Source organism: Arvicola amphibius, chromosome 9 (genome assembly GCF_903992535.2).
Source record: "Arvicola amphibius chromosome 9, mArvAmp1.2, whole genome shotgun sequence".
NCBI classification, from domain to species: domain Eukaryota; kingdom Metazoa; phylum Chordata; class Mammalia; order Rodentia; family Cricetidae; genus Arvicola; species Arvicola amphibius.
The window spans coordinates 79,079,231-79,102,002 of NC_052055.2; the positions used below are offsets into that span (position 1 = coordinate 79,079,231).

Below are 22,772 nucleotides of genomic sequence, written 5' to 3' on the forward strand. Positions count from 1 at the left end.
TTTCTGGAGTGGTGACAGGGGTGGGAGGCAGCGGTGAGAAATGAATGCTGAAGTTTCTTTGGGGAATGAGGCAACCTTCTGGGCTGTGATAATGCGCGTCAGGAAAAACTGGCGAACGCTCTGAGAAGCACTGGCCTGTTGACATCAGAGCAGTAAACGGACGGTGGGTTGTATCATAATTTAAAATTCAGGCAAAAGTTCCCGAAAATGTTTTTATCAGCTGGTAATCCTAACTCACCACTGAATTGTGGAATATAACATGATTGCAGCCAGGATGCTGGAGGCTCTGCCACAGACACGTCCATCTTCCAAGGACTGCCAGTCAAGTGGGACAAAGAGATGTCACCCAGAGGTGGTGTCATCAGAAGGGAAGTGCAGGGAACCTGGGAGCTGAGGAAAGGGTTACTACACAGCCCAGGGGAAAAAGAAGGCTTTTCCAGAAAAAGGCCTGTGGAGTGTGAGGAAGGACAAACAGTTGCGGAGGGAGCAGACTTGGTCCTGAGGAGACTGTGGAGGGCCAGAGCAAGAGAAACAGCAGGGAGATGGGCAAGGAAGTCAGTGGGAGGGAGTGGGATGGCTGGGGAGGATGGCTGGGGATCATTCTTTTGTGTCACTGTGACCACTGGTAGGTTGGTTTCCAATGCTCCCATGGATGGCTCCACACTATGCACGTGTGGGCAGCACTAACTGAACTTAGTGAATTATTTAGTGGAAGAAGGACATGCTGAGTGGGGACCAGGATGGAGTTGGAGAAGGGAAATGGCGGTCGATATGATCATATTTCATATACAAATGTATGAAATTCTCAAGAATAAAGAAAAATGCATTTTTAAACTGTTTAGAAGAAATTTAGTAGGAAACATATCCGTTATCCAAAGGCACGAAGCAATACAGTTTTTAAAAATTCAATATATTTTTGTTGCTGTTACATATCCAGGGCTATGCTTGATGGTGAGAACATGAATGAAACAGCAAACAGTTCACTGTGGAAACAGGCAGAGCTTTCCGTGTCTAGCTACATACGACTGCACACTGTCACATAGCTACATGACCAGTGAGTGGATATGAACAGAGTATTAAAAAGACAGGGGGGAAATGCCACCACCTCTCAAAACTACAAATGCATTTATACTTTAAACCAAGTGCCCTCTCTACAAAACACCCTGAAAGGTATTTCCACACAGGAGCAAAGTGAAGCACATGCCCACACATTCTCTGTAGCACGGCTTATATGGGTGAAAGATGGGAAACAAGTCCGTGTGTCCATCAGAAGGGAGCCCAGTGAATGCATGCAGGTGAATTGTGCAATGGAAGACCATCTGCTCTACCACATGAGTGCGCAGTCTCTGCACTGACAGGACATCCTCCCAGACGTAAAGGAAATACTAGGTAAAAATCAATTTAGATAATTTTGTCTTGCTGTGCACCATAAAGGATACAACAATATATGTACTTACAGATATGCGCACAGGTACTGATACACTGAGCTGATAACGTATTTTTCATCATCATCATCATCATCATCATCATCATTCTTATTATCAGTATTATTGTTATTTGTATGTGTGTGTGTGCATGTGTGTGCATGCCTATTATGTTCAAGTGGCCTTTGTGTGAACCCATGTGCCACAGCATTCATGTTGAAGTCAGAGATCAGCTTTGTGAAGTCAGATCTCTCCTTCCACCTTTATGTGAGTTCCAGGGATCGAACTCAGGCCACCAGACTTGTGTGGAAATCACCTTTACTCAACGAGCAATCTTGCTGGCCCTATAGAACATTTTTACAGCTTCCTTACACAGTCATAAATAACCCAACAAGAAAACACCAAAAATAGCAAAAATGATTCTTGATGGGGGAGGAGGAGAGATGGATGAGAGCAGGTGTTGGGGGCACAGTTCTGTTTCTGAGTCATCAGCGTACTACCGAAAGGTATCTACTGCAAGCCCCAGCTCCCCTGGCCTTTGAAAACTAAGACTTCAAGCTCCCGGGGTCTGTGGATGTATGTAGCCAGCGACTCTCAGGGTTCTCAAGCACCTCTAACTGGTTACCTGAGAGCATGGAATGCTCAAAATGGCCATCGGTGACAGAAAGAACACGAGAGACCACCTCAGTAAATTCCCACCTCCTTCCTATGGGTGCAGTGCCGGGGGCACGGTGAGTGAAACGCTTCCTTCCCTTGCTGCGGGAGAGGCCTAGCAAGGGCAAGGGTGTGCTGCACACACCTGTGATCCCAGCGCTGGGAGGCTGAGGGAGGAGGGCCATGGGCTCAAGGTTGGCTTCAACTTCAAAGTAAAACCCTTTCTAAAGGATAACAAATATCCGAGCGCATATTTTTGAGAATTTGGATACCCATTGCTTCACACTCTATCCAACACAAGTGTGCCTAGCCAACATGCTTTAGGCCTAGATAAGCGCCTCTTTTTAAATATAAACTATTGGGGTGGGCTCCCTTCATTACTGTACCTCAAATACACAAGGTGCCCATAACTTTGTCAGACCCCCACCTGCTCTATTCATGTTTTATCTCCAGCCCCGAGAACTCTTGGTAGACAGCAGATGCTCATCTAAGCCTGGCTAACTGGGGGAGTAAGAAATGGCAAAAATGGCCTAGAGGAAAGAATTCCATAAGAGGAAGGCCAGGACAGAGTCCTAAGCAGAGGTGTTTGGTGAGGTCTGTGGGGGAGCACTAGCGGAGAAGCAGGTGCTAATAAGAATTAAAGAAGAGGGGGAGCTAAGGATGAGATTAGAGGGCAGGGTGTACGGGGTGAAGGTAGGAAAGACAGATGTTTGGGAAGCAACATTCCTGTTAAATAGCAAGACCTCTATCAGTATGGTCTTCAGGTGGTAACTGACAGTTTCAACCACACAAGCCCACCCCACACCCACACTAGAGCCTTGCTGCCAACAGGGGTCATAGAAAGCATATGGAAAAGACCATGGAGAATCAGCACTAGGGAGCACCCAGCGATGTGGGTCCCTGCTACTTCTTACAACTTATTTCCTGGCCAGAGAGACAGGCACAGAAAGATTTCCCAAATGGAAATTCCCACACGGACCAGCCCCACAGCCACCTTCCCAGGCTCTACGTCCAGGCTCACCCTCCCTACGTCTCTCCACAGCCCCAGAGTAACCTCATCACACCACGGCCCTGAAACACCTGAAAACACCCGACTGCATGTAGGATAAGAGTTCAACTCTGGGTATGACCTCCAAGGTCTCTAGGACCGAGCCCACCTTCCCCCTGGCATCTTCTCTCCCCTCCATTCTACCTCCAGAACAACCAGCATTACTCACGGGCTGAGCATGCTGGTTCCATACTTAGTCCCACTCTTCATGAAAACATACTGCTCCTCTGCCTAGGTCCTTCCACATCCACTCCAGTTCCTACCCTTCCTTAACTGGGAATATTTCCTTCCTGTTCTCAAAGCATCCTCTCTGGTAGATGACCGTGCCCTCATCACTACTCGGGGCTACATGTAATACCAATATGGCAACTCAATGTGGATGTGACTGTTTGCTTCTGATCTGCCTCCCTTCCGGGGGCAAAGGTAATGTCTTTGAGGTTATACAATACATCCTCTTCCACTCTGCTTTCAGCACCTAAAAGTGATGGCTTTACAAAAACACTGCGCTAGGTAGTTCGAGGTCAACCTGACACAAGCTAAAGTCCTTTTAGAAGAGGAAACCCCAATTGAGAAAATGCCCTACCAGCCGTGGGCAAGCCTTTAGTGTTCCTTTTCTCGACTGATGTCATGGGAGGGCCCAGATCATTGTGGGGGTGCCACCCCTGGGCTGGTGGTCCTGGGGATGTGTAAGAAAGCAGGCTGCGCAAGTCATGAGGAGCAAGCAGTAAGCAGCACTCCTCCATGGTCTCTGCATCAGCTCCTGCCTTCAGGTTCCTGCTTCGAGTTCCTTCCCTGACTTCCATAGATGATGGACTAGCAGCTATAAGATGAAATAAAACCTTTCCTACCCAAGTTGCTTTTGGTTGTGGTGTGTTATTACAGCAATAGACACCCTGGCTGAGACCAATAGCATTCAATCAGCATTGCAGAAGAAGGGACCGAAGCAGCTCACTCCCGCCTCACCTCCCTGAGGCAAGGGACACAGGACAAGTTGCACCTGGCTATGGAACAGCTGAATGCTAAAGGCATGAGAAGTGATCCGTCGCAATCTGGTAAGCCCAAATTGCCATCCCTGGAGTCGTGTCCACTCAAGCAGCTCAGGGAAACGTGGCCACACCACGCTCACTCTCTTCTTTCTCAAGCTAGGTATGCCAACAGATACGTCAGCTACCTTCCCATTCAGCTTTCAGGGCCTGGTGCAGCGTAGGGGGGTTTGATGAATGGGAAAAGGAAAGGGTGAAAGAAGGAGGGAGGGAAGGGAGAAAGAGGTCAGGTGGGTAAAGAGTGCTTAATTCGGACCTCTTCCAGGGAGTGTGATAAGAAGCCAAAACTGTTTCTTTCACATTTGAGGGGAGGGGGTGTGACAACAAACTAGGCAGTAGACAAGCTCTACTTTTTATTTCAATGTGGTAAAACCAGTGCTTCCCAGGAACTCTAGAAATGAATGGTCCCAGACTGCCTAACTTCCAATAGGACCGTTTCTAGGCTCCAAACTCCAATATTAGTTATTGTGGATGTATAAAAACCTATGCCTAGCCAGGCGGTGGTGGCACACGCCTTTAATCCCAGCGCTTGGGAGGCAAGAGGCCGGTGGATCACTGTGAGTTCAAGGCCAACCTGGTCTACAAAGTGAGTTCCAGGACAGACAGGAGAAACTCTGTCTTGTAAAAACAACAACAACAAACAAACAAACAAAAACCAACAACAATAACAAAAAAAAAAACCCTATGATTGTACATAGGTTGGAAAATATTCTAGGCTCTTTCTTCAGGACTTGGAATATAATTGCAAATATGTACTGAGATATCTTGGGGAAGAAACCCAACCACAAACATGGAATTCATTTGTAATTAGGAAGGGCATTGGCTTGGTGGCAGAGAATTTGCTAGCATCCACAATACCCTGTGTTCAACCCCTACCATAGTATCAACCAAGAAACATATTCAAGTTTACAGGTGAGATGTGAACTGGACCTGGAAGGCAGTGAGTATGGAGTTCCTTGCAAGGGTTTAGGATCATCATCAACTCGGATCTGCATCCTGTTCCTTGGCTCTGCTCCAAGTGGATGACACAGCCACAAAGAGAAGTTATACATAGCTGAGCTGTCACCCAGCACTTTCTGATTGTCATAACCTAAGCAGCAGGTACGGGGCTCTTAGAAAGAGCTGCATCTACCCCCCTTTTATGCGCTGTATTTATAGTAATCCTTCCAGCACTCCCCATATCTCGATGGCATATGATTAATCCTATGTTAAGAATGAGGAAAATGAAGCATACAAAAGTTAAATAAGTTACCCACTATGGCAGGGCAGAATGCAAACTCTGGCAGTCTAGCCGTAGGTTCATGATTGACCTTGACCTCTGTAAACTATAGCCTCTAATAGTTTCCTAACAGAGCCAGGTCACAAGGACCTCTTACTATCTTATTACTATGAGAACAAAAAACAAAGTCAGAAAAGCAATGTGGTAAATAGCACCATCCAAAAGAACATTCTGTGAACCAAATACTCTCTAAAACTGCGTTATTGATTTTTTTTGAATTAATTCATAGTTAAGTATGACAGTAGTTAATTAAGTGGCTATGGTTTTGATAGGCATAAGTGTGAACAACCTGGAGTTAATAAAAATTCGGTATTTCATTTTGTTATTATATTTATCTATTCATTTACTTTGTGTGTGTGTGTGTGTGTGTGTGTGTGTATGTAAGTCACAGGACAACTTGTAGGAGTCATTTTTCTCTAGTTCAGAGACTGAACTCAAGTTATTAGGTTTAGTAGCAAGGGCCCTTTACCCACAGAAAGCCATCTTCCTGGTTCCCCAAACTGTAGTACTTCAATGTCAGACGGGATGGCTGATTCTTACTTGAAGGCAGGCATCAGAAGAGCATTAAGCAGTGATGCAGAGGGCACGGTGGTGCACATCTGTATTCTAGCACTCAGAAGTGGGTTTCAGGCTAGCATGGACCAGGAGATCCTATCCCCCCCCCAAAAAAAACTCTACCCTGCCCCTTGTCATCCCCAATAGTGTGTGTGTGTGTGGAAGCAAGCATGCCACTGTTGGTCAGAGTAGAAAAGGAGAGATGAAGTGGGAAGTAAGGTCAAGCTAGAACACTGGGGGAAGGGGAATAGTAGGAGCAGGGGTAGAGAAAAAGGCAGAGAGAGGGGCAGAAACACATAGAGCGAGGCATCGATCTATCATGAAATGGGAAGAGTAGTCTTTGAAGTCTAAGGTCCCAGAGTACACTCAGAGGGCTGGGGTGACAAAACGGGACCTTGCCGAGCAAAGTGCATAGGGCAGTCAACCCAGGCATGGACCAGGCTAGCTACTCTGTGCTCTCCTTGGTCAACCTGGGAGAACACATTAGGGGTCAGACTATGACTCCTTTTCAATATGGATGTTCTCCTTTCCTGAGTTCTGCTACACTGCATTTACATGTCAAACCAAAACTTCAGTGTGACACTGATTCCAGCTCAAATCAAAAAGAGAAGCAGAAGCTTTAATCTAACGGAGGCACTGCCATGCTCAAGCTAAATAATGTCACAATCTGTGTGGGCGGAGGAAGGCAGGTTCCTCCTTCAATCCCTTCCTCTTCCTCCCTGGCAGTTTAGGCTCTGCCCTTGTTGTTCAGGTCCAGGGTAGGAAGAGGAGCTGAGCTACAGGAAAGCCAATCCATCCCACCCCCACTCACTCACCTCACCACCCCCCCCCCACACACACACACACAAAGCCAGGGAAGCCCAGAGAAATAAGTAAGGGTCTTGTAGGGACCACACAACAATTACAGGAAGAATTCACATCCCAGAGTTCATTGCTTCTACTATACACCTACCTCCTGGCTGCCTGTCTCCACAGGACACTAGCCACAAATCCATCTCTGAGGAAAACTCTCTAGACGTTTTGCCCAAGCTAAAGACAAAACTGCTATTGAACACAAAGAAAATCAATCCATCAACCATCAAGCATTCTTTGCCACTTGGCCATCTCCATTTCACACAGCAGTCACAGACTCCATACAGGCAAGTTACCCCTGGCCTACTGAGGTCAGAAGTTGATCCGGCACCAATACAAGTTGAAAACATACTCTTAAGTCTAGAAGTATGGGGGTCTGGAAAGTTCAACTCTGCTCCGAGGTCTGAGGAATTCGTGTCAGCCGGAAGTGGGGCACTGTGGAGCAGACCTTGGGGTTTCCTGAAGAACTGTAAGGATTGCTGGAGGGGAGGCTCATTTTCCCAAGGACTAGAGATATCCAAGAGGCCCCAGACTGCTCTTCATGTTATCCATGGTCCCTTTAAACACGAGCCATGCTCTCACTGACTCAACACCCACTTGGTAAAGATTCCCGCAGCACACTAGGTACTAAACAGAAATCGCTAAGTGCTGATTAACTAAAGAGATCTTCCCTCCATGGAGCAGAGGTCAGCAGGGTATCTACCCGCTGTCCTGGAGGACACGTCTTTCTTCCTCCCTAGCCACAGACAGCTTTGCGCTGGTGTGCCACTCAACAGAATTTCCTGTAAAAAAAAAATAATAATAAAGTTCTTAAAAAAATTAATTTTGAGAAGAAAAAGAAGAAACACTCCCTGTGATAGAGTCTATCTTTATGATGAAGATGTGGAACAGCCTGGTTAAGCAAAACTCTGTGACTGGAAAAACCAGGAGTTTTATTGAGAAGTTCCTTCCCACTGATATGGTGGCTTATGCTTGTAATTCCAGTAACTGGGAAGCTGAGACAGGAGTACAGCCTTGAGATTAAGGCCAGCCTTGCCACTGGTGAGACTCTACCTCAAGCAAACAAACAGGCAACAACAAAAGCACAGCCGGGAGCCAGGCATGAAGAAGAGGCAGGTAGATCTCTGTGAGTTGGAGGTCAGCTTGTTCTACACAGCAAGCACCAGGTCAACCAAGGCTACAGAGGGAGATGCTGTCTCTAAATAAATAAATAAATAAACAACAACAACAAAATCCCAGAGCGGGGTGTAGCGCAGTGGCGGGATGCTGGCCTAGCATATACAAAGCCTAGTTTTTATTTTCAGTCCTGGAAACAAAAATCTTAAAGACACCATACGGCAAGTTAGGGCGACAGGTGAGTCCATAACCCACATGCCACACAAGCATGAGGGCCTAAATTTGGATCTTCAGCACCTACATCAGAGCTGGTCATGGGAGCAAGTCTCTGTAACTGTAACAAGTGGATCCCGGAGCTCTCCGGCCCGCGATGTTAGGCAGATCGTTAAACTGTGGGTTCAGTGAGAGACCATGACTCAAAAACTAAGGTAGAGAATAGTAAAGGAGGGCACTCAGGTTGACTTCTGGCCTTCACACTCATGCACACGTATGTGCTCACAGGGACTCGCCCCCCCCAAAACACACACCCACACCCACACCCACAGTCTGTTATGGATGGAACTTTTGATGCCTGCCACCAAAAACTCCTAGGCTGAAAATCTATCCCCAGTGCGATGGCCTTAGAGGTAGGACTTTGAAGGATAATTAATCACAATAACAAAGTCCTCATTATGGGCTTAGTGCCCTTACTAAAGAGATCCCAGAAATCAAGCGCCCCTTTCTGTCCTTTCTTCCTTCCCTTCTCTCTATGTAAAGATACAAATTTGCCACTGCATGCCAGGAAACGGACCTTCCCCCAAACAAGGTCTGCAGGGGGGGGGGGGGGGGAAGGGCTTGGTCTTAGATTTACTGAGACTTGAAAACAGTGATAAAGAATTGCTGCTTTCTAAAGCCTGCAAACCTACGGGATTTGGATAGCAGCCCCTATGACGTGCTCAAAGTAGTAACAGATGTACGGGTGCGAGATGTGCCTGGCAAGTTCTCGCTCTTCTCCCCTAAGCCCTGGTGCCCACCGCCAGGATGCTAGTTCTTAAAAAGTGCTCTTCCACCAAGCACACCGGCTGGAGGTTGAGCCCAAGAGTCTAAGGCTGCACCCGTCACACACATCAAGCTTAAGGCCTGACTCTCATCCAGTTTTTTTTTTTTTTATTTTTAAATCGTGGTCCACGGGTTTTAATCTAGGGCTTTGCGCATGCTAGGCGAGCATTCCACCAATGAGCTATATCTCAGCCCATGTTCTACTTTTGAATGCAGTATCTCACTATGCTGCCCAGGTTAGCTTTGATCTCTTAACATTCTGGACTCAGCCTCCTCAGTAGCTGGGTTCACAGGCCTCGACCATCCATGGCCAGCTCAGTGTATCAGCTTTAAGGTACCCCGACCTTTTTGAGGACGGGGCCCCAACCTTCTTCATCTCTGCATTCCCTGAGCTCACACAAGCACCTCACAGGTACTCTGCCATTTAATAGGCATTTGCCAAATGAGTAAGCCCAGTGCTCTTCAGTATCATATGCTACTTTCAAGACTTCACATGGAGACTGGCATTCAAGGTCAGAGTCTAGAGTTCAGGGCAGAGATACAGAAGATGCACCAGAGATGGATTGGGCGTGGCTTCAGGTTTGTGAAACATTTACTTTAATTGTCTGGGACATATCTCTCAACCTCTTTGGAGGTGGGGCTTATTTTTCCCTGCTGTAAACAGCAGATAATTTCTTAAGTTGCCCTCTAAGGTCATGAACCTCATAAAATAGAAACTCATAAAATAGATATGCCCTTGAGCTATGACCACAGGATTAACTGGATGATAAGTCAGTGAGCCAACTACAACCAGAAGCCTCTTATCTCACACAGATGTTGGATAATGGCAGTGGCAGGCAATGCTCTTGTTCATTCCTCTGTGTTCACACAGGACAGACACACACATTTAGGTTGTTCTTCTTTAGTCTCCTTGAGGGAGATATGAATTTCAAGGATCGTTCTAGGCAGAAAGGCTTCCCAGTGGAATGGCTCACAGATGTTACTTCCAGGTAATAAACAGATCCATTCAGATAAAGGAAAACAAAGTAGCCTGTGCCTATGCTCTACGGACAACCCATTCGTGGAGGCAATGGAGCTGAGTTCTAAATTGCTGAGTTCTTATTTTGGCTCTGACTCTAACTTAAAGTGCACGGTCATTGGCCAAATCTCTCCTCAAGAAGCCAAGGCTCTGGATTGGGTGCAACAACCCCCATAAACCATCCCGGTTGTAGGGTGAGGTCAGTAAAAACATTTCACAGATGCAAAACGCTGCCAGTCCCTTCAGACAAATGAAAGACATCAAGAGGCAATGTGGCAGCCCTCCTTACAACCTCAGGGCTCAACACATTCACCAGAGGACCCAGAGGCCTTGGCACCCCCAACTCAAAATCAGGATTCCATTTTCTCTGTTCAAAAGCAAGAAAAGCCATGTGAACTTACACCATCCAGAAGAACCCCTTGCAAAGCTCTCTAAACCACACAGTTAGCTCACAGCATAATCAGCTCTGCCAAAGCTGGGTCTGGTTCTCCTCCACAGCAGGACATCTGAGACAGCAGGGGGTAAATCAGGGCAAAGTAACTGAGTACTTGGAGGATCAAGGCCTGCCCCTGAAAGAAGGAGACCTGCTCAGAAGCCCTATTTGTAGTTCTGCTGCTTTCTTCCCCACCCCAGCCCCTCCTCTCTTCAACCATTAGGTACCAATGGATACCAGATACACAGCACTGGATAAGCAGGTTAAGAGATAGGATCAGTAGAGTTTCCCACCGAGGCTAGCTAATAGCACAGTGGCCCATTAGAAAGCGTTTCTGCCGTGTGGGAATCCTAATCTGCTCTTATCAGACCTCTGGCTTCATCCCTTATCAGGCGCTTGGATTGAGAGGTACATCAGCTATACCACAGGATGATTTCTGGGGCCCCTGCCCACAATGAAGCACATCAAATAGAAAAAAAAAAGCCATGCCTGCCAGGCCAGAGGGAAGCTTTCACCATAGCAACACATGTTATTCCACAAACAGTCGGGACTGAGTCGCTCTGCTGTGACCAGCCTGGATAGGGGCTCTGAGAAAGAAGCCACTGAGGGTTCACAGGACAGAGACAGCAAGAGAAGAGATACCTCTTTAGCTTCCAGGGTGGTTTCCTTGTAGTCTTTATTGCTCCAGAGCTGACACTGGCAGCACCAAGACCCTCTGGAACCCACACCCTGTGCTCTAAGTAGACAAATGTCCAAGAGGAAAAACGTATTATGTGTGGCACAGCCACAGCCCAGGAATCCTTTGGGGGAAAGGGGAATTAGGGGACCCAGGGACAGTCATTTGGACGGGAGAATTTAGGAGAAAGGTATCCATCTCAAAATATGTCATTCCTACAACGACACATAGCCAGAGTCCTCAATGAGAGGTCTAAGGATGAAAAGCAGACCCTGGGAGCCAACAGTGACCAGTGCGACTGTGGAAGAATTGGGGAAGCACCCCTGTGCTGGGGGACCTTTAACATATCAGTCTTCATCTTGTACTTGAAGTCAAAATTTCACCAGCTGACCAATAGCATCCTTCACTTTTGCCAAGGGAAGAATAATAAATATTCCCCCTCATCCCATAGGCGAGGGTGAAACTGGAATCCTGATCAAGAGAAGCTCAAACCCCTAGCTCCTGGTCTGTTGCTCAAATTACTGAGTTCCACATGCAGAAATTCACCCAAGCACGGCATCCATGAGAATGAGGGAATCCTGGGGGCCTTGAGCGTCCCTAGCAGACTGCTGTTTCAAGCTCCTGGACTGGAGGCAAAAGTCAGAAATTATAAAAACTGACAAAGTAACATCTCCAAAATGCATTAGAAATTAGAAGAAAAAAAAGAAAGAAAACAGACCTGACATCCACAGGTGTACCTATGTGCCACTAACATGCTTCTATTAAGCCAAGAGAAGAATCTTTTCACAATGCATAACGTTTCTTTTCACCTAGCATCAGGAGACAGGAGTGCCTGTCTGGTTGCAGGCTGTGACATCCACAGGTACGTCCATGAGTATGAACTGGTGCCACAGACCCACACCCCCCCCCCCCGCCAGTCCAAACACTTATGACACCTGCAGTGGGCTTCCATTGTATGTGCTGCAGATACTTCTTCCTGACAAGTCTGCCATGGGGTCAGGAACAGGGAAGAAAGCAGTTCCTGGAAGAAAGGAACTACCTCCCACACCTGCCTCAGAAACCCAGCTACCATTCCCAAACTCCTCTGCATCCTAAACCCTCCCATCCTTATCACGGCCGATACAAACACCAAACACGAAATCGACAAATGACCCTCAGAACCTCAGAAACATTTCCCTGCAGCTACAGAAACCGAAGAAGAAACTAGTTTTTGTTTTGAGATGACGTTTTGAAGGTGGTACAGAAATTGCTTCCTCTGCTCAGGGTGCCCCTACTCCTCATTCTCCGGTCGCTAATGAAAGAGCTGTCCTCTTTCCCTGCTTGTTTCGGGTTGAAAACGTGGCACAAGGCACTGGAAGCGAAGGGGAGGGGAGGGGTGGCTACTTTCAAATCTGACTTCTCCACACATCCCAGCTGGCCACTCACACCCTGAAGAACCACACTCCGCCTAAGAAAGTCTGAACTGTGGAGAAGAAAACGGCCTCTAGCACCCGAAGCAGAGTTAAGAAAGAGAAAGCTGGAAAGTGGGGGGGGGGGGGGGGATAAAGTTCCACATTCCTGACATTTTTTAGCCAAGTGCAGCGGCTGCACAGAACAGCTCTACTCCAAACAGACATGAGATGGTACAAAACCTGGGATGGGAAAGAAGCTGTCCCTGCCTTGGAAATAAGACAACCCAAAACTAAACTAAAAATGCGTCGGAGTGTGGCTCGGGGGAAGAGGGGCCAGACAGTCTTTCATGTGTTCCCAAAAGGAAGTGATCCCAAGGGAAGGAATTTGGCGTCAACATCTCCCTAAAGACAGAACTGAAGCCCTGGGGACCCTGAGAGGGAAATCAAAACCCAGGAGGGCTGCAGAGGTGAACAGCAAGGGAAGGTGGATGTGGATATGAAGTCTGGCTTGCCAGAGTGTGGGTAGGGGGTATAGGAAACAACAGAGACTAGGCAGGGGACTTTTGGGAGGGGGTGATGACAAAAGTCACATTCTACTTGACGAATTAAAATACAGCTTTCCTGGTTCAGCTTCCCAAATCAAGGAACCCTAACCTGGCCCAAGATTCAAATCCAGGGGTCTGATAACTTTTATCCCTGCTTCCCTACAGCTCCCTCTGTCCTCACTTCTAGAGAAACCTTCCTACTAGATGGCTACACACACACGCACATGCACACAGGCACACACACACACACACACACACATACACACTCAGCACCACCAACACTACCCTTGGAAAGATCCTAGAAAATGTCAGTGTCTCCCCAGCCCCTACTTTCCAGGATGGTTCTATTCTCGTTTAGCAATGATAGCCGAGTTCTAGGATAACCGAGTTCTAGGATAACCACACATGCACAGCACGCGCACACACACACACACACACACACACACACACACACACACAGACGCAATCTCTTTACAGTCAGTGAGTGAGAATGGATGGTGAAGACCCTACTTCACACTTGGCACAGGTCAGGAACCTTTGAAGAGGAGGTTCAGGGGAGAGTCCCCTTCCTCCTAAACCAGCTCAGACTGGTGCTAAGTCCTCAAAGCGTCTTCTGAAAGAAACATCTGTCCTGTGAGTCGCAAAGGGCTTAAGTACCACAGAAAAAGATGGGGCAGTGGAAAGACTGGCATCTCCTGGCATCTCTACCAAGTCTGTTCTCAACCCTAAGGCCACTTGAAGGAAAATGGCTTTCTTTTTTTCTCACCTTGGCTCTTTCTCTTCCATCAGGTACTAGCAATGACAATTCCTGATGTGGCAGATTCCACAGACCTAAGGCAAAGGACTTCCCGCAAGGCTAAAGATAGCAAACAAAGGAGGCAGGAGTGCAAACACTAGGCGTCTCTTTTTGCACCACACGAAGGCAGGAAAACCCAAAAATCTTAAACACTAGAGATAGCAGAAGCACGGACTAAGCAAGACGCTGTGGCCAGCTGCGGAGCACATGGCTACGAGGTTTATGATTGACACATGTGTCATTCCAACCCTACCCTTCAAGAACTGGAGCAAGGCCCTGAGAAGTCTCCTAGAATGGAGGACAACAAGATAGACAGAAAGCAAACGCTAAGCAGAGCAGGTCCTCTGCTTTCTCAATAAGCCACTATGTTAAATAATAAGAAAGGGCCAGGAGCAAGAAACAGATTCTCTCATTGATACGGAGGAATGGGCTTTTGTTGGTGATACAACCTCAGCTCTAAAGCTTTACAACTGCTGTAAGGAAGACCGGTTTTAATGGCTTCTTCAATGATGGGGAAACTGAGGCTGCAATCAGTCTTCAATGGAACAGTCTTCTTCAGAAGCTCAAGGGAAACATGAGGGGAGGGAGGGGAGGAGGAGGGGAGGGGAGGGGGAGGGGAGGGGAAGGGATAGGAAGGGAGGGTAAGGGACTGTCCTTCCGGAAGGGAAGGGAAGGTAAGTGCCTGGTACTTTGCAAGGGAGAGAGTGAACTGATAACATTACTGATAGAGTGTGGACCCCAGTCACAGCTTCTCTCCTGCAAACCCTACAGCCTGGCCAAGGGGATGCATCCAGCCAAGAGCTGGCCACCAGAAGAAGCCCCCCACTACTAGAGGGCAGGTTCATCAGTCAAATAGGACCTGTGTCAGTAACAGAAGGGAGACACGGGTAGCTGTAGGGATGATCAGGCAACTTTTAAAAGGTATGGCTTCTTAATATCCTTCAGAATGCAGATCAGCAACCTTACCCCGAAGGGAGGACAGGAGCTTCAGGACCTGGAGGCTACAGCGAGAGTGCGGGAGTGTATCACACACACACACACACACACACACACACACACACACAAAACACAGCAAACCCATACTCAGTGTCTTCCAGTCCTTCCCACTTTTCAGTATCATCGTTTTTCCCATTCTGCAGTAGGGACCACCAGCCCCTTGGATTCTGACCCGTTGGTTTACAAAGACAGTTCTGAGGCCTACACCAGCACACTGCTGACTTTAGAGTTCCGTTCTCTGCTCCCACCCCATTCGCCTGCAGCTACAAGAGAATCACCTTTCACCTAAAAGCAGCGGGTATCCCCGCCCCTCTCCTCGAACCTGAAAAGTGGGGGGGCCATGAGGTTCTGGGTCTAATTCACACATCCATCCACAGGAAGAGACCAACAGACCAAAGTGCCAAAGGATATCTTAAAACTAACCCTTTAGGTCATAATTAAAGAGAGGTTGGTTGTAGAAGGCCCCCACTGGAATGGAGCCAGGGCCACATGTGAACACCTGGAGCAAGCTCCAGAGGTTAGGATGAAGAACGCCCAGAAGGCTACAGAAAAGGTGAAGGGTTAGGGTCCCTCCCACTGGAAGAACCTAGAAGATCTGGCGGCCACCACTTGGGAGGAGGGGGAATTGTGCAATTACTGTGGGTCTGGGAGTCTCCCAGCTTGGCACTAGGACGCCAGAAAGGAAACCCCAGTCCTGGGGCCAAGAAGGCAGCGCTGCAATTGGTTCGAGGCCAGCCAGGCGTGGGTTTCAGAGATGCAGAGAGACAGTTGCAGGGTACCATGGGTGCCCAGGGGGGCGACAGAGCATGGCATGGCCCGAACAACCAGGAGCTAGGGGTATTTGTCCATCATGTCCTAGGTCCAGGCCAGGGTGGATACAGTGCACAAAGCCAGAGGTGCAGGTAACGTGCGGGACAGCCAGGCACGCTCCAGGCCAGATGAGGTCAGGGAATCCCTGTCTTCACCGCGGCGTCCTGGAGATGGGACCGCCTGCCCCTGCAGTACCCTCCCCGCTCTACTCACCTCGAACATAAGCCCGATGAGGACGCAGAGCACCAAGCAGAAGCCGATGTCTGCATGGTTGTGGATGACGAACTCCTGGCTGAAGAGCGGGTAACTTTTCGTCCTCCTACGGAAAGCCATGGCAGCGGGCGTGCACTGCTTGCGGGGGCCCGCACCCTCGCTCAACAGCCGCAGCAAAAACTTCTCCTCCGGCCCGGCCCGGTCCGCCCGCCAGCCCCGCTGCCCAGCGCGGAACAACTTGGGGCCCCGCCCCCTTCCTCCGCCCGCCCCGCCCCCGGCCTGCCGCCCGGAACCGCCCCTGGCCACAGCCCGCTCCCCGCCACGGCCGCACAGGCGCGGACCTCTGGCCACGCCTCCTTCCTCCGCCCGCTCCGCCCCCGGGCCGCAAAGGCGCGCGCTCCAACCACGCCCCCGTCCTCCGTCCGTCCCGCCCCTAAGCCCCAGCAGCGAGCGCCGCCGACCACGCCCCCTGAGCGAGCCAGGAGTACTTAACCCTCGGGCCTTGCCTAGGTTGAGGTTTGGGCCGGGGTACGCAGGGGTGAAGCTCGCTGAGACGCGGGAATAGAAGCCCTGTCCTCCGGCTCCGAGAGGAGGCGGTGCCCGCGAAGCCGGACAGGAAGTGGGCCGGGATCCCACTCCTCGCTCCCAGCTTCTTCCTCCGCAGGAAGGGCCCGGAGCGGGAAGCTTTGTGCTGGCCTGCTTGCTGGCCTTAGCCCCACACTGGACCTTAAATGAACGCTAGGCTACTCCAGTGTTTGAGGGCTTGCACTAGGCTAAGTTCAACTGCTCAGAACCTCCCTGCAGCTCCCCAAAGGCCCTGCCCTTGTAGGGCCTACTTTGCAATGGGGTGCAGGTAACCAAGGTTTGACCCCCCCCCCATTTAAAAGGCCAGGTGTTACCCTGAATTAGTTTTCCAAGTCTCACCCAAAATCAACTAGTCAGTATTAATTGATCAGAAGTGGAAGAATAAACACTGAAGAAAGAAAAAACTTTCTCATCCAAAGTTTCCATTTAATCATTAAGTTTTTAAAATACTTCCGGAAGGAAAGGTCTTTTAAAACTAAATTATACTGGCAAATATTGGATTTAATCCTGCCATTAATGAAGGAGCAACTAATCACTTCTAAATGTACAGAAATGCAAAATGAACAAAGAACTGTTTAATTTCTTTTTAAAAATTAGTTCCACAGTTATTTTTCACTTCTGAGTAAATATGAGTTGGCAAAAAATGGCAGAGTGTGAGCCCAACTGGAACTGAATGGCGTTCCTAGAGAAATTTACCTTCTATATTCTATACTGCTCACTGTTTAGTACACAGCCCTGGGTCTTCAAACTCCCAGGGAAAGAGAAAAGGCATATTAATGGCTATATTGAACTAACATTTGCTTAATGCCTAGACTGGGGTGTGTGTGTGTCTGTCTGTCTGTCTGTCTGTCTGTCTGTGTTTGGTTTGTGATGTATAGGGGGTGCACACACAGGAGCTCACACGTTAGAACATTTTCATGCAGATATTCACTCCACATGGAGATCAGCTGACCCTGCAGGCCTCACCTTCCTTGTTGATTGATCCAAGGTCTCTCTTCTAGTTGGTTTTTCCGACTACGTAGCCCAGGCTAGCTATTCCCCTTGCTTCTGAACACTTTTCTGTCTCCACCTGCCTTCCCCCAGTAGAAATGTTCCTGCTATGTGGCCAGCTCTTACAGCAGTTTTGGGGACTCAAACTTAGGTTCTCATGCTTGCATAACTGTGCAATCATTTCACTCACTGAGCTGGCCTTCAACCAAGACGCTTCTTAAACAGGTCCCCAGCCTTTAAGAACAAAAGGATTAAGAACTCTGGAGTAACTTGACTTTCTATGTTGACATGTTCTAATGGTCAAATTGCAACCCAGCCAATCAGTCTGAGCTCTGGGAAACCGAGCTCTTAAAAAAATGAAAACTGGAATCTTAGTATTTGAAGTGATGCTGCCTAACTGTCCCCCCACATTCCACAATGATCTGTAGGAATTTCCTTCCAACGTGTAATAGTATCAATCTACCATCAATACTTTAGATCAAAAACCCTGGGAAAACAGACAGTAGAGCTTCCCCATTTATAAATAAGACACGAGAAAAAAGAGATGGCTTAGACGATACTCTTGCTGCTGGTAGCCTGTCCTTCTTCCCTTTGAAATACAGCTGAGCAGTCAGACATAAGATTTTGAGATGATGTTTGATAGTGAGTGCATCACAATGACACCAATAGAGGAAGTGCTGAAAGTTGCCTTCAACCATCTTGGTTGTCTCTAAACTGCCCAAGCCATCTTAATACAAGCAATGAGTTAAACATTTCTGCAAATATATATATATTTTTTTAATTTTTGTTTTCTTGAGACAGATTTCTCTGTGCAACAGTCCTGGTGGTCCTGGAACTCCCTTTGTAGACCAGGTTGGCATCTAACTCACAGAGATCTGCCTGCCTCTGCCTCCTAAATGCTGTGATTAAAGGTGTGCGCCACCGCTACCCAGCTCCCTGTACTTTCAGTACATACTAGTACTGAGAATTGATGGCATCCCACATTTTGCAAAAACTTTGCAAGCCTATTCCCAACTCTTCTTATTCACTCAGAGTCCTGTAAATTCTTATGGCAGAATTTCTCTCACCAATCCTCAGCTCCATCATTCTACACATGACCCTCACGTATCACCCATGTATTTCTCTAACTTCATTATTATCCTGTTTATTACCCATTTCATCTGGAATGTCCATGGGCATCTATCATGGTGGCAAACACCTTAGTTACGAGAACAAAGACATATGACAACCTAGGTGTGGTGGTTTTATATGCCTTCAAATCCAAATGTGGGTTAAACGTCCCTTGACGGTAGGCTAGACTACACAGACAGAAGTTCCTATCCTGCCCAGTCCCCCAGCTATTCAGTCCCAAGTACACACAGAGGCTTATATTAATTACAAACTATTTGGCCTATTGCTCAGGCTTATTATTTCACTAGCCCTTATGACTTAAATCCACCTATGATTCTTGTCTATGCTTAACCATGTGGCTTGGTACCTTTACTCAGTGAGGCATTCTCATCTTGCTTCCTCTGCGTCTGGCTGGTGACTGCCTCTCTGCATTTCCTCTTCCCAGAATTCTCCTAGTCTGGTTTCCTGCCTATACTTCCTGCCTGGCTACTGACCAATCAGCATTTTATTAAATCAATATGAGTGACAAATCTTTACAGAGTACAAGGGCATTATCCCACAGAAAGAGTTGCTGGGGTTACTTCTAGCAGAAAATGGTATGTGATTTTTTTTTTCTTTTCCCTAACATGTTTTGAGTTTCTCCTTTAGCTTGGATCAGCCTCTCTGGGAGAAATCAGCTGCCATATTTTATGTATACCCAAAGACTTATGGCAAGAGTTCACCTGGCAACATCTGAAATCTGTTGCCAGTAACCAGTGCTGGCATCGTACATGAGAAGGAGCAATTTTGAAAGCAGATTATTCAGCCCTATAAGTCCTGTAGCTACCCTCTTGACCACAGTCGTAAACCATCCTGAGCTAGAACTGGCCAGGTGTAAGCCACGCCTACATTCTTGACCCACTGCAATGATAAGATAATAAGAATTTGATATCTAAAGGTATCAAATTTCCTCATTTGTTTTGTAGCAACAGGTAACTAATACACATTGCTGGAGCTTCCAGTACTTAGAAAATAAAGACACCATTACAATTGAATGGGATAGTAGTGGCCATCTAATAATTTGAAATATGTACACTATGAGTATAAAGACTCATTTTGATCATGTTCTAAAGAAAAAAAAAGAGGACATTTAAGCCGGGGTCTTTATCTGCACACATTTTACTGATAGAGATGCAGGCCATGTGCGGAGGTTGCCACATCTGTTTTCTCAGCCCTTTGGAGACTGACCCAGGAGGACTGAGAGTTTCAAGGACCAGCCTGAGCTACTAAGGTAGGCTTTCTCTCAAAACAAAATGGGAGAACAGAGGCAGAGGAGGAGGAGGAGGAAGGAGGAAGGAGGAGTTCTTTCTTCTCTATCGATCTGTCGGTCTGTATCTCTCTCGCTCCTCTCTTCTCTCTCTCTCGTCTCTCTCTCTCTCTTACTCTGCTCTTCTCTCTCTCTCACTTGTCTCTCCTTTCCTCCTCTCTTCGCCTTAAGTTGGAGAGAGTTGGAGTTGGATTGAGAATTGTGCTAAGGATTGTGACTTTATTCTGCAACAATGGGAAATCTTAAAACATGCTTGCATCCCAACACTGAAGAGGCTAAGTCAGGAGGATTACTATGAGTTTCAGGCCAGCCTGGGCTACTCAGTTTGTTCTAGCCTAGAAAGCGTCACTGATTGAGAACCTGCTTCAAAACAAATAAATCGTTTTAAAAAGAAGAAAGACTCTGATACAGAAGAGGGACCTCGGTGTGGGCAGACATGCTGGTACTTCTGGAAGTGGGGGAATAATAACCCCTTACACGTACACTGCACTCTGCAGATGCCCTGTGAGGAAGAACGGCAGCGATTGCCAACCTCTTCCTCTGGCTGTGCCAAGACACATGGATGCCCAAGGACCACATAATTAGCGGGTGGCAAACCTGGACTCAGACGCTTGAGTCCATCTCTTGGGGCCAGATCCAGGTGATGGTCCACACTGCTGCTTGGGAAGGCTTCTAGGGATCTCACTGTATGGACCCAGTGACAGCTGCCCACAGTTTGCTACATCAAAAGCTATTTCATCACCCCCTCTAAAGCTCTGGGAAGAGCACAGAAGAGGGGGTAGAAAGAGCGTAAGACCAAATTTGGGGCCCATGTCTTCTGGGTATGACAAAGCAGGCACAACCATGAATTCACCGCAGCTGCACTTATCTGCACAGGACCTGCACAAGACTGGACACTAACATTTCACTACGGATGGGGGAGAGAGCCATGACACCTCACTCCTCCCATTGACAATGAATGGTAGTTGGGGGAGGGGTGTCTTCTTCAGTGGTGCAGCCATGGGTCAGTTGCCCTAGCTCTACAAAAATAACCCCCAGCCACCTCATGCTCTGTAAACAGTTCCTATTAAACCTAGGGGACCACAAACAAAAAGAGGACCAAAAAACAACAGAGAGACTTATGAAAAAGAAGGCTTCCTGCAGAAGAGGAAGAAGGATAAGGGAGGGGACTAAAGGGTAAACGTGATTAAAACTCATAATATAAATGTATGGAACTGCCAAACAATAAAACAATTAAAAGTTGTCTAAATCGGGCCAATTTTGCTTTCCCAAAGACCTGATAGTTGCCAGTCCCTGTATCTTTGCTTGCCTCTGCGCCTGTGTTCTGCATCCCTTTGCCTAGATGGAAAGCATTTTTCGAGACGTTGATGCTGCACCCATGGCTAAGTTTCCATATTCCAGTCTGGTGGCATCTACAGCACTGTGTATTTACCTCCCAAATAGTGCCAAGTGCTCCTGTATGAGGTGTGCATGCCTCTGCATTCCACGCTGGATGGTGTGATATTTATAGGCCAGTATTATGGGGTGAATATGAAGTATCCCCTCAAAAGGCTCTCATGATGATGCCTTGGGCCCCGGCTGCTGCTGTCATACAGAGGTGATGGGACTGATGATGGTGGCTGTACCTGTGGGTTAATCCATTGAAGAGTCCAAAGCAGAATAGAATAGTAAGAGGTAGGCCCTAGCTGGAGAAATTAAGTCACCAAGGGCATATCTTCTCCCTGGAGAATTCTTCCTTTTTTTTTTTTTTTGGTTTGTTGAGACAGAGTTTCTCTGTGGCTTTTGGAGGCTGTCCTGGAACTAGCTCTTGTAGACCAGGCTGGCCTCGAACTCACAGAGATCCGTCTGCCTCTGCCTCCAGAGTGCTGGGATTAAAGGCGTGCGCCACCACCGCCTGGCTCCCTGGACAATTCTTGCTTCATGCTTCCAGTGGCCATGAAGTGAGCTATCTGCCAAGCTTTGGAGCCTCACCAGACTTACAGAAACAATAGAGCCTGCCACCCCCGCCCCCCGCTGAACACACCCCCATCCCCCAACAAGCAGGATCCTAAACAAGCCCTTTCTCCTTTGAACTCATTCTTGAAGTAGAGAAAGAGAAGACAGGGCAAGAATGTCACACTAGATGGCTGTCACATTGATAGAGAGCAAAGCACAGGAATCCCACATCTGGGAAGTGTTGAATTCATGATCGAAGGGAGAGACGGTTCTGCTGTGGACTCTATAAAAGCTGACCACTGACCACTGCTTCTAGCCTTGTCTACTTGGAGCACATCACGCCTCCCCCCCCCCTTTCCTGACAGGATCCTGTCTACTTTGGAACTGCCTCTGTAGACCAGACTGGCATTGAACTCACAGAGATCCAGCTGCTTCTGTCTCCAGATTGCTGGGATTAAGGACGTGCTCCACACCTGGCCTCACAGCACGCTTTTGTGTTGATGAAGGTTTTCCATCCATCGTCAGTAACCACAGGTTCCCCTAGAAGAGGAAAGTGTATTTCCTCACGTAAAGTCAGGAGGTGGTTCATTCCCAGGAATAAAGAAAGCCTCTAAGGTTAGGGTTTCACTGTTTTTCCCTCTGGGAACATATTTGCTTCTGTCTCAGGTTTGTCCATCATGGTCACAAAGCGGCTGCTACAGCTCCAGGCATTCTGTCCTTTAACCGAGGATAACTCAGACCATAAGGCTCAAAATTCAGACAAGAAGAAAAGGAGTAATTTGAGGAGTGACGGGAACTCACCCAGAAACCCCAGGCTTCTCATAAGCCATTGGCCAGAATCACCTTCCAAATGCTCTCCTAAAGCAAGCACTGGCAGACTTGATTAGACTAACATCTCCAAGAACACATCCTCAGAGAGGCTGAGATGTCCAGAGGTGAAGAAACTCCGCAGTCTGCAG

At 47.8% G+C, this 22,772-nt stretch overlaps 1 protein-coding gene across 1 annotated transcript in view; it reads right to left on the bottom strand.

Annotated features, from left to right (window-relative positions):
- The window catches only part of Tram2 (translocation associated membrane protein 2), a 73,702-nt gene extending 57,583 nt beyond the window's left edge, over window positions 1-16,119 (bottom strand). The window contains exon 1 of the mRNA XM_038343327.2: window positions 15,888-16,119. Coding sequence (XP_038199255.1) covers window positions 15,888-16,007 — 120 coding nt within the window. The 5' untranslated portion in view covers window positions 16,008-16,119. The remainder of the gene's footprint in view (window positions 1-15,887) is intronic.
- Between the last annotated feature and the right edge of the window lie 6,653 nt (window positions 16,120-22,772).